The 14,623-nt window shown below is 34.8% G+C and overlaps 1 protein-coding gene across 9 annotated transcripts in view; it reads right to left on the reverse strand.

The window, feature by feature from the left end:
• Positions 1–14,623, reverse strand: part of LOC127838538 (formin-binding protein 1-like) — a 68,921-nt gene that overhangs the window by 15,481 nt on the left and 38,817 nt on the right. For 8 of the 9 annotated variants that reach the window (XM_052366355.1, XM_052366353.1, XM_052366351.1 and 5 more), the window contains exons 10-12: positions 5,592–5,701; positions 4,702–4,834; positions 174–343 (exon numbers count right to left, since the gene is read on the reverse strand). In XM_052366355.1, coding sequence (XP_052222315.1) covers positions 174–343; positions 4,702–4,834; positions 5,592–5,701 — 413 coding nt within the window. The remainder of the gene's footprint in view (positions 1–173; positions 344–4,701; positions 4,835–5,591; positions 5,702–14,623) is intronic. The other variant, XM_052366349.1, reaches the window with a different exon arrangement.

The following is a 14,623-nucleotide window of genomic DNA, read 5'->3' on the forward strand; positions in this document are numbered from 1 at the left end:
ATCAGTTGAAAATAACAAAATGAAACAGAAAATACTGCCAGATTTTACAGAATGTGTTATTGCGGGTGATGACAATTAAACCTGCCAATTTCTATGGAAGTAAAAAAAAGCCCTGTCAATGAATGACATAACCATAGCAACAATTATTACTTTTCAACAAAAAATTTACATACTCATAATACTCCTCCTGTGTGTTGTTGTGCTGCGGCATGGGTGTGCCTGGCGCAGAGGGGTGCATCTGGCTGCTGTCCACAGAGTTGATGCTGTGGGTCATGGAGTCATCAGAGCCATGCCTGCGCATCACTCCACCGCTAAGCTCATTCTTCGTGTTGTCTAGCATGTCCTGAAGCCATGCAATACAATATGAAGGTTATTTTGTTTGTTTCTTGTCTGCTGTTTTTTCTTCCATATATTATTACTTAGCCTTGCAGTAATATAATTGAAGACAGCGATAAAACAAACACACAAAATAATTGAATACTTGTCTCGCTCTGGGAATACAGGGTTTAATTCATCTTCTTTCAGTGTAGTCCCAGATAATCATGTGCAGTCTGCACAGGCTTTTTAGGAACCACACTTTCTGCTTTAATAATATTTTTCTTTTAAAGGAGGTTTAAAAGCAACAAGGGCTGTTTGTAAAACATGCATGCCCCCCATATGGGCTCTCCGTTGTAGTGACAGCCATTGTGTGAATATGTTTTTTGTCACTGTGACCTTGACCTTTGACCTAGTGACCTGAAAATCAATAGGGGTCATCTGCCAGTCATGATCAATGTACCTATGAAGTTTCATGATCCTAGCCATAAGCGTTCTTGAGTTATCATCCGGAAACCATTTTACTATTTCGGGTCACCGTGACCTTGACCTTTGACCTAGTGACCTGAAAATCAATAGGGGTCATCTGTGAGTTATGATCAATCTACCTATCAAGTTTCATGATCCTAGGAATAAGCTTTCTTCAGTTATCATCCGGAAACCATTTTACTATTTCGGGTCACCTTGAACTTGACCTTTGACCTAGTGACCTCAAAATCGATAGGGTCATCTGCGAGTCATGATCAATGTACCTATGAAGTTTCATGATCCTAGGCAAAAGCGTTCTTGAGTTATCATCCGGAAACCATTTTACTATTTCGGGTCACTGTGACCTTGACCTTTGACCTAGTGACCTCAAAATCAATAGGGGTCATCTGCGAGTCATGATCAATCAACCTATGAAGTTTTATGATCGCAGCCATTAGCATTCTTGAGTTATCATCTGGAAACCATTTAACTATTTCAGGTCACCGTGACCTTGACCTTTGATATAGTGACCTGAAAATCTTGAGGGGTCAACTGCGAGTCATGATCAATCTACCTATCAAGTTTCATGATCCTAGGCATAAGCATTCTTGAGTTATCATCCGGAAACCATTTTACTATTTCGAGTCACCGTGATCTTGACCTTTGACCTTGTGACCTGAAAATCAATAGGTGTCAACTGCGAGTCATGATCAATGTACCTATGAAGTTTCATGATCCTAGGCATAAGCGTTTTTGAGTTATCATCCGGAAACCATTTTACTATTTCGGGTCACTGTGACCTTGACCTAGTGACCTGAAAATCAATAGGGGTCATCTGCGAGTCATGATCAATCTACCTATCAAGTTTCATGATCCTAGGCCTAAGCGTTCTTGAGTTATCCGGAAACCATTTTACTATTTCGGGTCACCGTGACCTTGACCTTTGACCTAGTGACCTGAAAATCAATAGGGGTCATCTGCTAGTCATGATCAATCTAGCTATCAAGTTTCATGATCCTAGGCCTAAGCGTTCTTGAGTTATCATCCAGAAACCATTTTACTATTTCGGGTCACCGTGACCTTGACCTAGTGACCTCAAAATCAATAGGGGTCATCTGCGACTCATGATCAATGTACCTATGAAGTTTCATGATCCTAAGCCCAAGCGTTCTTAAGTTATCATCCGGAAACCACCTGGTGGACGGACCGACAGACCGACATGTGTCAAGCAATATACCCACTCTTCTTCGAAGGGGGGCATAAAAATTTAGTTTAAACGAAAAGTGACGTCTCGGATTAGCCTGAACATACTGCACAGGCTGATCTCGGATGACGCTAAGCATACATGATTAAACTTACATTTTTCCAGAGCAAGGTTTAATTAAAATTCTTGTTTTGGTTTTAGGTTTATTATATAGATTATTTTTGGTTCACGCAAATAACGTAACAATATACTTGAAAGTGAAGCTAACACACTTCTTTGAAGTTAACAACTCTGCACAATAGTTAAATATAAAATGTTCCAGACATGTATCTTGAATGGTAATATTAACCCATTAAGAGGGCACTTCCTGACAAAGTGTAATATAGCGCAAGTGAAACAGGAAATTATTTTCACTATTGATTTTCTTGAAATACAGCAAATCTGTCATCAATCCAAATTAATAATCATTTTGAACGAAAAAGCTTTATTTCGTGTATTGTTTCTTGAGACTCAGAGAATGTTTTAAGCCCAACTGTATGAAACCAAAAAGCCCAGTTCACAATTTCATGGCTAAAAGTGAGGAAGGTTGAACAAGCCTGAAAAAAAAAACCTGGGGGCCAGGGGGCTGGAAGGCCCCCGGTCAGCTCCAGGGCGATGCCCTGGTCAGGGACCAGGGGGGCGAAGGCCCCGGAAGCTCCTGGAAAATAGCATTTTAGATGGCCAAGGAATGCACTATCCTGGCTTTAAATTTGGAACAAAAATTAAGTCCAGAAATTAATATTAGAATTTAGAATGAGAGAGAAAAATTCCTATCATATACACTATATTGCATTTTTGATACAGCTGCAGACCATTTCTTGTTTCTTGTCTTCATAAGCTTCAAATCAGAACCAATTGATGGAAACTTTACACATATCACTATATCTATTTATAAAAACACAACAATATTGTTTGGTGAAGACACACATCACTTTATGGATTGTTGAAACACATTTCACTATACACTATACACACACCCTGATGATAGAAACTTGATTGATAATTAATTATGGAAAACAAATATCATTACAATTACACTTAATAGCAGCGCTTCCGTTAGCTTTTCAAAGTTGGAAGTCCTCACTTCCAAGCCTAAAATTTTGGACGTCCCAGACATACATTTTGAAGTCCTACTTTTATTTCAGAATTTTAATATATGTACATGTTCCAACTCTATCCATTACCCGACAATCCAGTATTATTACGATTTCTATTTTCAAAACCAAAATACAGCCAACATTGACGTCTGCAATTTTAAGCAAGTGAATATAATAATTGAATTGTGGGATGGGGGAATTCCCAATGAACATGCGTAAATCACGTGACGAGATTTGAGCGCATAGAGCACTGTTCATATTTAGTAATGACGACAAATCAACAAATGAATTTAAAATGTTACATGTACCTCCTTTCAGAAAAGTTTGCCTAAGTGAAAGCGAATTTCGGAGAATAAAAACGTGCCTTTCTTTAAATTTTACGGAGAACACTTCATTCCGAATCGCGATATAACTTGTCAGGTCATTCATGCACATAGACCAATATATAAGCATAGTTAGGCAATCTCAAAACACGTTATTTAACAGTTTATTGCATTATGTGTTACAGCCATTGATATAACAAAATACATTATTCAATTTTAGTATTTTCAAACGCGAAAAATTAATTTGTTATCCAAAATCATTTCCAGATTTTATTCTTCACAGAAAGTTAAGAAAATTCTAGCAACAAATAAACATTTCTCATGTATTTCGTGTACAAATGGAAATCATGTGAAAATTAGACTTCATGTACAACATCACGTCATTCTTCCTCGGATAAAGCGTGGACTTAAATATTTTATTGCTGAATAAAAACTTCGTAATATTATTGTACACAGCTTCACGTGGGGTCAGCGTGTATTTGGCTGCCTGAGCCCTGATTGACAGCTGAAAAAATCAATATTGGCCACTCGCTGAGAATTTCATTGAAAACAGTACCTCTTAGGCGGAGTTAACGGTCTGAATAACCCGATTTACTATTGACATTTGTACATGCTGTGTATTAGTAAATATAGAGTACATGCGGATTATCGGACGTCCAAGGGACTTCCACCATTTGCATAATGGACGTGTGGGTGCAAGTGAAGGAGTTTATTATCACTTATCTGTTAAACTGGCCCCTTTAGTGGCCATGGCTATCGATTCAAGAAAGATTCTTTAGATCTTGGTTTCGATTGGAAATATTTGCGGACCACCTACCCCCCCCCCCCCCCCCCCCCCCCAAACTTTCTCATCGATTCTGGATGAATTGAGAGATCGACCTCCAGGGCTTAAAAAAAGCCGGAACTTCCGGAAAAAAAAGGGAACACTTTAAGCCATGCAATTTATAAGCGCAGGACTTGCCAACTTGTGATAAATTTACGGCAAAAAATGTTGGTGTGGTTTTACTTTAGTTGCTTAAAGACTTATAATATTGTACATAATTAGGAGGGCCATTTGTCGCTCGCTTTCAAACAGGACATTCAAATATAGATCAATTTCTCCACTGAAAATGCATCACTGGTACACTCAATTCCAGGAAATGCTGATTGATTACATAAAACAAGCCAAAAATATCTGTAAAAGTATACATTTCATGCACATTTTCATGAGTCTATATCTGTACCTATTCAAAACATAACAACAGACTGTGTTTACCTCAAATTTCTTCAACTCAAGTTGCAATTCATTTATAGTTTGGGTATTTAAATCTAGTTTCTTTGTAAGTACGTCAGCATCTCCTAGCTGGGGATTGGCCATGTAGACATCACGCATTTTCATCATTCCTTCTCTGAAAACATACGAGTTTCAAAGAGTATCAAAAAGTCTGGCAAGATTAACATGCTATAATGGTTAAGTATAAACAACCTAAGAAAACCTTGCATGAAATCTACTCAATTGATATTCAAACGACTTTAAAAGATCAGTCTAAGAGCAGAACAAAATAACCAAATAAATGAAAACCAACATACCTGTCATTAGTTTCATGTGATATTTTGTCTTTACTTTCATCTACATACCTTTCATTAGTTTCATGGGATATTTTGTCTTTACTTTCATCTAAATACCTTTCATTAGTTTCATGTGATATTTTGTCTTTACTTTCATCTACATACCTTTCATTAGTTTCATGTGATATTTTGTCTTTGATTTCAGCTACATACCTTTCATTGGTTTCATGGGATATTCTGCCTTTACTTTCATCTACATACATTTCATTAGTTTCATGTGATATTCTGCTTTTGATTTCGTCTACATACCTTTCATTTGTTTCATGTGATATTCTGCTTTTGATTTTGTCTACATACCTTTCATTAGTTTCATGTGATATTCTGCTTTTGATTTCGTCTACATACCTTTCATTAGTTTCATGTGATATTCTGCTTTTGATTTCGTCTACATACCTTTCATTAGTTTCATGTGATATTCTGCTTTTGATTTCGTCTACATACCTTTCATTAGTTTCATGTGATATTCTGCTTTTGATTTCGTCTACATACCTTTCATTAGTTTCATGTGATATTCTGCTTTTGATTTCGTCTACATACCTTTCATTAGTTTCATGTGATATTCTGCTTTTGATTTCGTCTATTTTCTTCTGCAGTTTCACCCTCCGCTGAGCAGGTTCATTGGGAAACTCATCTTTCTGTTCATCCGTCTGCCAACAGAGAGAGGAGGGTCACCTCAAATATGAACCACTTTCTGGGAAAACTGGGCTTAATGCAAGTGCAAAAGTGTTGTCCCAGATTAGCCTGTGCAGTCTACACAGGATTAGCAAGGATGACACTTTCTGTCTAGACTGCACATGCTAATCAGTGATCACACTTTACACACATGCATTTAGTCCATTTTTTTTTTCAAATGAAGCTTATATGTGTTTAAAATTAACAAACCACAAAATGTGAAACGTACCTCCAGAAATTTACGAACAGAATACAAAACTCTGCTGGAACCATACAACATTGGGCACAACAGGGGTTGTTTTTGTATTTGCCCCAAAACTCAAGTTTTTTAAACTTGGTGCACATTACAAAATACTAAACCGATGTTGGACAATTTTCCAAAGATTGTTAAACTGACTCAACATGCTGGAAGAATTTTTTAAGAGAAATCTATTGATTTTTGTTGACCAAATTATAGTCCAATGCAAACATATGAAATATCAGAGAAAAACGTGTATTTATTTTTTCCATAAAAAATAAACTATAAACAATTCTTACATATTTTATCAACTTGGGTTTCCACAAGATTTGTGTAGCATGTATGGTAAAATTTTTATAAGGTATTTGGTTAAGACATTAATATCTTTAGATACATATACATCAAAGTTAACTTTTATGTTTTAGTTTTGGTCTTCCCATCCTATACTTGGTTCACAGTTAATCTGCAATTTGTCTCACTACACAACATGATACCAACAATTCAAGTCAAGATAAACAAGAGATGTGTTTTTCAGAAACACAATGCCCCCTATTGCGCCGCTTTGAAGCCATATATTTGACCTTTGACCTTGAAGGATGACCTTAACCTTTCACCATGCAAAAAATGTGCAGCTCCATGAGATACACATGCATGCCAAATATAAATTTACTTACTATCTTCAATATTGCAAAAGTTATTCAATATTGCAAAACTTTAACCAAGGTTAAAGTTTTCCACAGAGTGACAGACAGACAGGCCAAAAACAATATACCCCCGATCACTCGATCCGGGGGCATAAAAACATTGAAGTAAAACAGGGAAGCATAAACCTCTTACATAAGTAAATTTCCGATCTTGTAATTAATTTCCTTTCCATCTTTCATATACCCTTCATTTTATTAGGGGCATACTGATCAGAAATGTCCATTGGTTGTGAGCGCTAGTCAGTTTTTACTTAAATTTGTCATAAGATATTTAATACTACTTTAATTTAACAGGTCAGTTCGATATAATGGCAAGACAGATTCCTTTCCCACTCATATGCAAATTGAAAATGGCTATGTGCAAACGCCATAAAACCAGAACAGCCTGCGAGTAACTCGCAGTCTGTTTAGGTTTTAAGCTGTTCGCTGCTCATCAATATCTAAGGCTTGGAAATGACGCCTTTGAAACTTAAATCTCGTAAGATAGGTCTTTAAATAAATGTAACTTTCTATGAGACTGCAAACGCATCAAAATACATATCTTAGTGGTAAAGGGTTAACTATCACACAAATTTTGTAAGAGATGGGATTGTAAGTGTCATGCCATGATGCAAAATTTGGTTACACTAGTATGTGATAAGGACATTCATGGTTAATGGTAGTACAGCATGGCTATAACGGACATGCATATTTTAGTCAAGGCTAACCACAAAATGTTCGACAACAAGAACAATCAACGCCGCAAAACCTAGGTCTGAATACATGTATAAGCTACCCTACAAACAAGAACCAAAGTTATTGAACTGAAAACAGTTTTTCTTATTTTAAGTAAAAGTGGCCATGACTTTAATACAACTTATCCCAGATGCAATTCAAGCTAGGTCTACATGTAAGCTACCAACATACAAAATTTCAGAACAATACCTGCATAAATACTTAATGTTATGTGTGTATATGATTTATTTTTATTTTGACCTTGACCTGTCTCTCCCTTAATACAATATACATTTATTTTTTTTACAAAAATGAAAATGCAGCTGAGATAAAATGCACTCAAATTTATATGAGGATGAATAAACTACTGGGAAGATAAAGGGATAATGTTCAAACTGGTTGGTTTGTCTACAGATGATATTATATAATAACCGTTACAAAGGGTGAAAGAACTCAATATCTTAAAAGAAAACACAAAAAACAATAGCACAACAATTATGGTAACTTAAGTGTAAATTGAACTCAAGCAATCGAAACACAATGCAGGACTCTACAACACTAATCATAACCAAAAACATTCTTCAAAGGACTCAAAAACCTCTATAATACAGAAGGAACACTTACATTTGTTGGGTTGATTCCAAGGTTTGAATGGAAATAAACATGGAACAAAATCAGTACTCTTAACAACTATAAACACATTAACTCTTCATATATCAATTGTTATCAAAATATGTATCAAGTGCACCGCATAGCGAGTGCCAACGCTCGGCTGTGGGTGCAGTTTTGAATAAATAAAAGCTTGTCTGAAGAATATTTGAGATCACAGTGACATTGACCTTCGACCTAGTGACCCATAAATGGGTGTGGCGTTTAGAACTCATCAAGGGGCAGCTACATATGAAGTTTCAAAGTTGTAAGTGGAAGCGCTTTTATTTTAGAGCCAATGTTAAAGTTTTAGCACGACGCGGGCAGACAACGAACTGGCTATGACAATACCTCGGGTTTTCTCAGAAAACAGCCGAGCTAAAAATCATACTTAAACTAGGTCCTTAACGTCACCTTTTGTAACATCATTGGAGTAAAGTTATATTCTTTAAATTTACTGTCAACAAAATAGTATTTCGCTACAATAATACCCAACTTGCACTCATTATACATGGACAGGAATGGTTGAAACAACAATATAAAGTATCAAATCACCAGACAAGATTGTAAAGGCTTAACTTTTCACCTTGAAGAACTACATTGATTGTTACTGATTCATGCATTTGAGCATCATCTCAATGACATTTTTGCAAAGTTTTAGGAAAATCCTTCAAAATGGTTTGGAGAAGAGGCTGAAGACTTTGAAGTATGACCTTGACCTTGAGTCTGCATGACTGACTCATTCCTTCTGCACATTGTTTCAATGCCATTAACAATTTATAACACAAGTTTCTAGAAATTCGTCTAAGAGTTTACGCAATTTGGAGCGGGCATAAAAGTGTGACTGACCGACAGATCAACAAACCCACTGATTGGCGGACCTTCGCTCAGACTTCGCAGAAGATTAATATAAAGAATAGAAAGTTATCAGATGTCAGCAGACTGTCATATATCAGCGATTTGTTTACCCTATTGAGAAAAGTACTGTTACCAGCCCAATTGAAAAATATTAGGTCGAAAAAAAAATGAAATTAGCAAAAAAATTGCTAACAAAAAAAGTTGTCAATATTATTTTAACTAAGGTAACTTAAAACACACCTTGAAATGATATACATGTTAATCAATTCATATGGATGCAATTTGAACGTGTGCAAAATTGTCATTAAATCTATAGCCTAGTTAGCAAGTAATTTATTATTTTTTTAAATTGTAAAACTGAAAGTAGGATTTCTATACGTATACGTCCATTTTCGACAAACGCGACTATTTTTTTTTCATACGGTACCACTTTTAAAACCGAAAGTAGGATTTCTAGACGTATAAGTCCATTTTAACAAACGCAATTATTTTTAAGTTTTTAAGTGCAAAAAAGACGTATTTCTACCTTGTAAGCACCAGATATATTCTAATTGGCATAGATAAAATATGTTTTTTTATTTATACTTAAATTTACTTTCATTTCAAGGTCAGTGGCTTTAAGCTATAGACCTGCATAGGGAAATTAAGTACCTGTTGCATTTAATTTAACAAAAGAACTGTGTGTGTGTTTTACATTTTGGAAACCTTCAATTGGGATTTTTTTCGGACACCATTTGGGAAAATAGTTTTTTCCCTATTGGGAAAGTGCTGTTTTCCTGTACTTTATAAAAAAGAAAATAAATGGCTGTATATGAGCAGAAATTGTAGGTTTATCATCCTAATCAACAGCTGGCATATATTTAATACAGAGTACACACAAGTGACTATAATAACGCCCACACCACTGGGTGTGTAGTCAATACCTTACCATATGTAGCCAGGACTCTTACAAATTTAACACAAGGAATGCAGAATAAAATTCCTAACTTATGCCAACCAAAACAAAACCTGCAGCAACTAAATTGTGGAATATTTTCAATGTGTTACAACATTGTATCAGCTAAAAAAAAACAACAACCATTTACACTGGTTTTCAGTAGAAAACCCAAAAAAAAGCCTTTTTTAATAGTAAGCAATTAATCATATACTTAAACAAAATCTACATATCGTCACCTTAGCGCAAAACAGTGATAAGTGACATTTTTTTCAAAAATGACTTTTTTGCATAAAATGATCTAAAATGATGTCATACATGTCCTAAATAAATATCAGAATGGTATTCCAGTTTAATTGGTACTTTTTAAGAAAATGTCATACTGTAATATTTGCACACATAATTTTGTTCGGTGCAGTAAGTAAATAAGTGCACTTGTCTACTTACTGCACCAATGTTCTTTTCATTTAAACTGCTTTGCATTGTGCAAGAAAGTCACAAGTGCACTTGTTCACTTATTGCACCAAAATAAGATTGATTTCCAGAAAAGTTATTTGGTGTAATATAGTGATAAGTGTAATATATCAAGGCCAAATGATGATATCAGAGCTAGAAACTATGCATTTAATCCCAGTTAAAGGGACATTAACACATAGAGGAATGTTGGAAAATTAAAACAAAGCAATTGAACCATAAACTTTATTAAAATCAACTTGAACACCAAACTGTACATAAAATAACAACGGGGTCACCTAGAAATATCCAATTTTCATAATATTTGCATAATCATTGACACACTGATATTCTAATGTCAGGTACGTTATATTCATTTTAACACATCAATACATTTTAATCAACTCGCACAGATTCAATTATTATTTATCATTATATGTGGTAATTTGTGCTAAACAGATTCCTGACTGTTATTTCATTTTTTGTTAATCATTTGAATTTATGTCATCATTTTTTAAAAATTACTTAACAAGTTTTCACAAGGGGTGTTTGTTAAATCATGCTGTTCATTTAAATGATTATATAAATGACATTTGAACAATGTTGGTTTAAAAATCAAATTCAAACATACATTTTTAAGAAAACATCATTAATATTTTCTTACAAAGAAAAAAATAATATCTCAGCTCAAATCAAGTTATTAACAACCTTTGGATTTTTAACGTACCTGACCATCAAACGTACATACGTATAATTCAAAGAATCTTTATAAGCATGCCTAATTCGTTTCATTGATACACATGTTTCATACAAAAATGATAAAAATCTAATGGCTTAACTTGAAAAATCTTTAAATACACATGTACATGGAAAAACATAGATTTAAAGAACTCTTAAAGTCCAACAGATAAAGCGTCATATCGACGCGAAAGGATATTTTGGGAAACTACGAGGATTGCTTATATAGCTATAAAATACATCCGCTCAAAACATGAGCGTGGATGGTCAAGTGGTTTAGGCTGGAGGCTTTTTACTCCAGGAATCCAGGGGTCAGTGGTTCGAGCCCTGTTGAGGTTTACTTTTTTTACTTTTTTAAAATTGTATTCTTGCTTTTTTACAGGCGATTTTTAGTTCAAATGTTTAAATTTATCAATATAAAGTATTTAATGACAAGCTTCAATACATGCCAAAATCTGTTGGATGGCACCTTTAACGTGCTTGACAAGTCTATTTCGTTCCTATAGACAACATGCAATAACAACCAAGTCAACTATGTTTACATTTTCAAATAAAAAACATTATGATTAAAACTTTCACATTTAATAAACACAACCATTTATGAGTTCTACAGTAGTTTATATACGAACTTCTTAGAACTATTTTCGAGTCCACATACCTGACACTTTTTGTCAAAACAATCAATTTTCACAAAACAAACTACATAAACTGCCTTTTGCTTTTGCTATAAGCCATTGGCTATTGAAAGTGGTGTCAAAAAACATGTAATGGGCATCTTCGAGTTTAAACTGCCTTTTGCTTTTGCTGCAAGCAGTTGGCTCTTGGATTTCACGTACAAACCGGTCGAATTCAACATCTTGTACGTCATCTCTTAACGGCCACATAAACAAATCTCCTTTCCCTTAAGTTTCCTCCATGAATAAAACTGTTGCCTCCTGTTTATCATCATTAACCTTGAGAAGTTTCCCTGGGTAGACGATATCATCCAACTTTACAAGATAGTATGCGTCTTCAGTGCTCCAGCTAGGATTTGAAAAGGGCAGGTGTGGCTTTTTGTCAAAAGGGCACTTTCAATGCGCAGTATTTTGTCAAAAGTGCTTGCTTCTCTGGAATGCTTCCCGTTGCTGCTGCATGTTCATTTATATGTTTTTAATAAGTGTTAGAATATATTATTCCCATTATTATTAAACCATTCAATGTCTACAATGAGGAATAAATAAATAACAATGTAATAAGAGATTCATTACCGGTAATTATCATAATTTAATTTTTTTTTTTAAATAAAAAATAAAGGCAGGGGGAGGGGGGCACCTAGGAAGGGCAGGGCGGAGGTTCGGAATCCTTCAATTAAGACCTAGCTGGAGCACTGGTCTTTGACTGGTTTGATCAATGGGGATTCATTTTTATCTGAGACTTTGGGCAACACATTTTCATCTGCGATATGTGAAGAGCCATTTCTGTCTGCGCACATTTCAGGTATGTTTAGCTTCTGTACTTTTTTCTGTTTTCATCGACATTTCCTTCATGATCTATCAACTTCCGTTTAAGTGAACATTCGCGTAGGCTGGCTTCGTTACTTACATTGTGTTTTTCTGGTACAGTGTCTATTTTCCAGTGTCCACAGCCTTTTGAACAGGATTCACAGTAATATGAGACCTTGGCGGTATATAACTGATTGTGTGCAGCAAATAATGCATGCAACTTTATGGTTCCCGAAACAGAATTCGGGTTTTTCATCTCGAGTTCTTTTGCTGTGGTTTCATACTCAGTTTCATTATAAAACACATACTCGATGCTTTCATGTCAGGGACTAGTTTTTTTTCAAGATCGTGACCACCACTGTGGAATTATGGTTTGTGACATCAGAAACAAAAATCAAATTCTTGTGTTTCAGCTCTTCTTCTTCTTTATAGTAAGCAACTACCGGGTGCAGTGTAACTCCGCTGTTCCAATAAGCGTTTTGAAATTCATCGCCGTTGCTGCATGTGAAATTTTCTGCAAAATCCATATGGATCAATATTTCATTTTTTGGCAAGTTGGCTTTTAGATTTCTTATGGCCGTATATTGCGTCTTCACCCTAGAAACATGCTGTAAGAAATATCGGAACTGCTGTTGTGTATGTTTGATTATACTCTTCTTTTGTGTTCTTGGATTTAACTTATTTCATTTTCTTCTTCCCCTCTTCTCCTACGCGTTTCAACTCCTCAAACTCGACTTCTGTGTCATCCTGTATTTTATTGGTTAGCATATCTGTCATGTCCTGTTCAGATACTTTCTTGCTAACCGTTTCTTGGTTTGGTGAAATATCAATTCCTACAGAGCGAATGCTTTTAAATTTCATAGCAAAATTTTTATGTTTGCTGCATGAACATGTATTTCAGCTTTGTCAAAAGTATATAGTCAGGATGCAGGCAACAAAAAAACGATTTTTATATTTTGGTATTTGGGTTTTCAGCACAGAACTCGTGTCGCTCCATGAAGTTGATCGCCTCCCTTTTGATTCTTTCTCTTTCCAAGAAATTTCTTCTCTTTGGAATAGCCATCAATGCCTTTGCAGTGGCCCGTCTTAGTACTTTTCTCGAAATCCCTGTTTATTTACTTAGCGTGGAAATACATTTGTACTTCTTAAGGATACTGCCGCTCACAATATTTGCAATTGCCTTGCCTGAAAGGACTTATAGACCTGGTTACAAGCAGACCATTCCTCAGCCTAAATATAACAGTCTAGTGATGCATTCTACAAAGATTTGCCCTGTGAGTGATAATCAAATTGTTACTGTTGTTTTTACTCTCAGCTACAATAATGATCAAATTTATGCTGGATACTTTTTCCTGTAGTGTTTTGTAAGAAATCATGGTATTTTGCAACAAAATTTAAGAAGAAAACTTGAACTTTTATCTACTTAAAGTTAAAAAGTGCAACAAAATTCTCCAGTTTTATTAAAAGTGTATGTGGGCTTATCGGTTGCCTTTTTATATATCAAAACTTATATACTGGGAGTATGACAGCAAAATTCAAGATGATAGTACTGTCAACTTCAGCCAAGGTGAAGCCATGAAATTGTAATGTTTCATCAATATAGAAGAAAAAGCCATGTAGTAAAAGATGTCTTGTTTGTCTTATTGGTTAAACTTTTTGTCATTCAAATTTGAGAAATTGTATTTAACTCACATTAAATAATATTAGCCGAAGTATACTGTATCAATGTATGGTGATGTTGTCATACTCCTCAATTTGTGCCTGTTCCAATGAAATTATTTTCTGAAGTTTACAAATTAAATTTCGATGCTTGTTGTTACAAATATAATTATGTTAAATGAAATACCAGTGTAATATTATTGTTTAAAGTTGATTTATAAATTATCAAACAATACATGTATTTTTTCATAAATATGCAAGATGTTTCTTTTAAAATGAAAAAATATTCATTTCATCTTAAGAAGATTCATAATGCTATGCATGGCATAGCAGTGCTCATAATTTTGCTTCTTACATCAAAATTGGTGTAAACATTATTTTGTTTTCAATATCCTTAAACACTTTATTCTTAATTTTACTAGAAATTCAGTAAATTGTTTGATTTTAAACCATAATAACTACCTTATTCA

This window comes from Dreissena polymorpha, chromosome 7 (assembly GCF_020536995.1).
Source record: "Dreissena polymorpha isolate Duluth1 chromosome 7, UMN_Dpol_1.0, whole genome shotgun sequence".
Classification (NCBI taxonomy): domain Eukaryota; kingdom Metazoa; phylum Mollusca; class Bivalvia; order Myida; family Dreissenidae; genus Dreissena; species Dreissena polymorpha.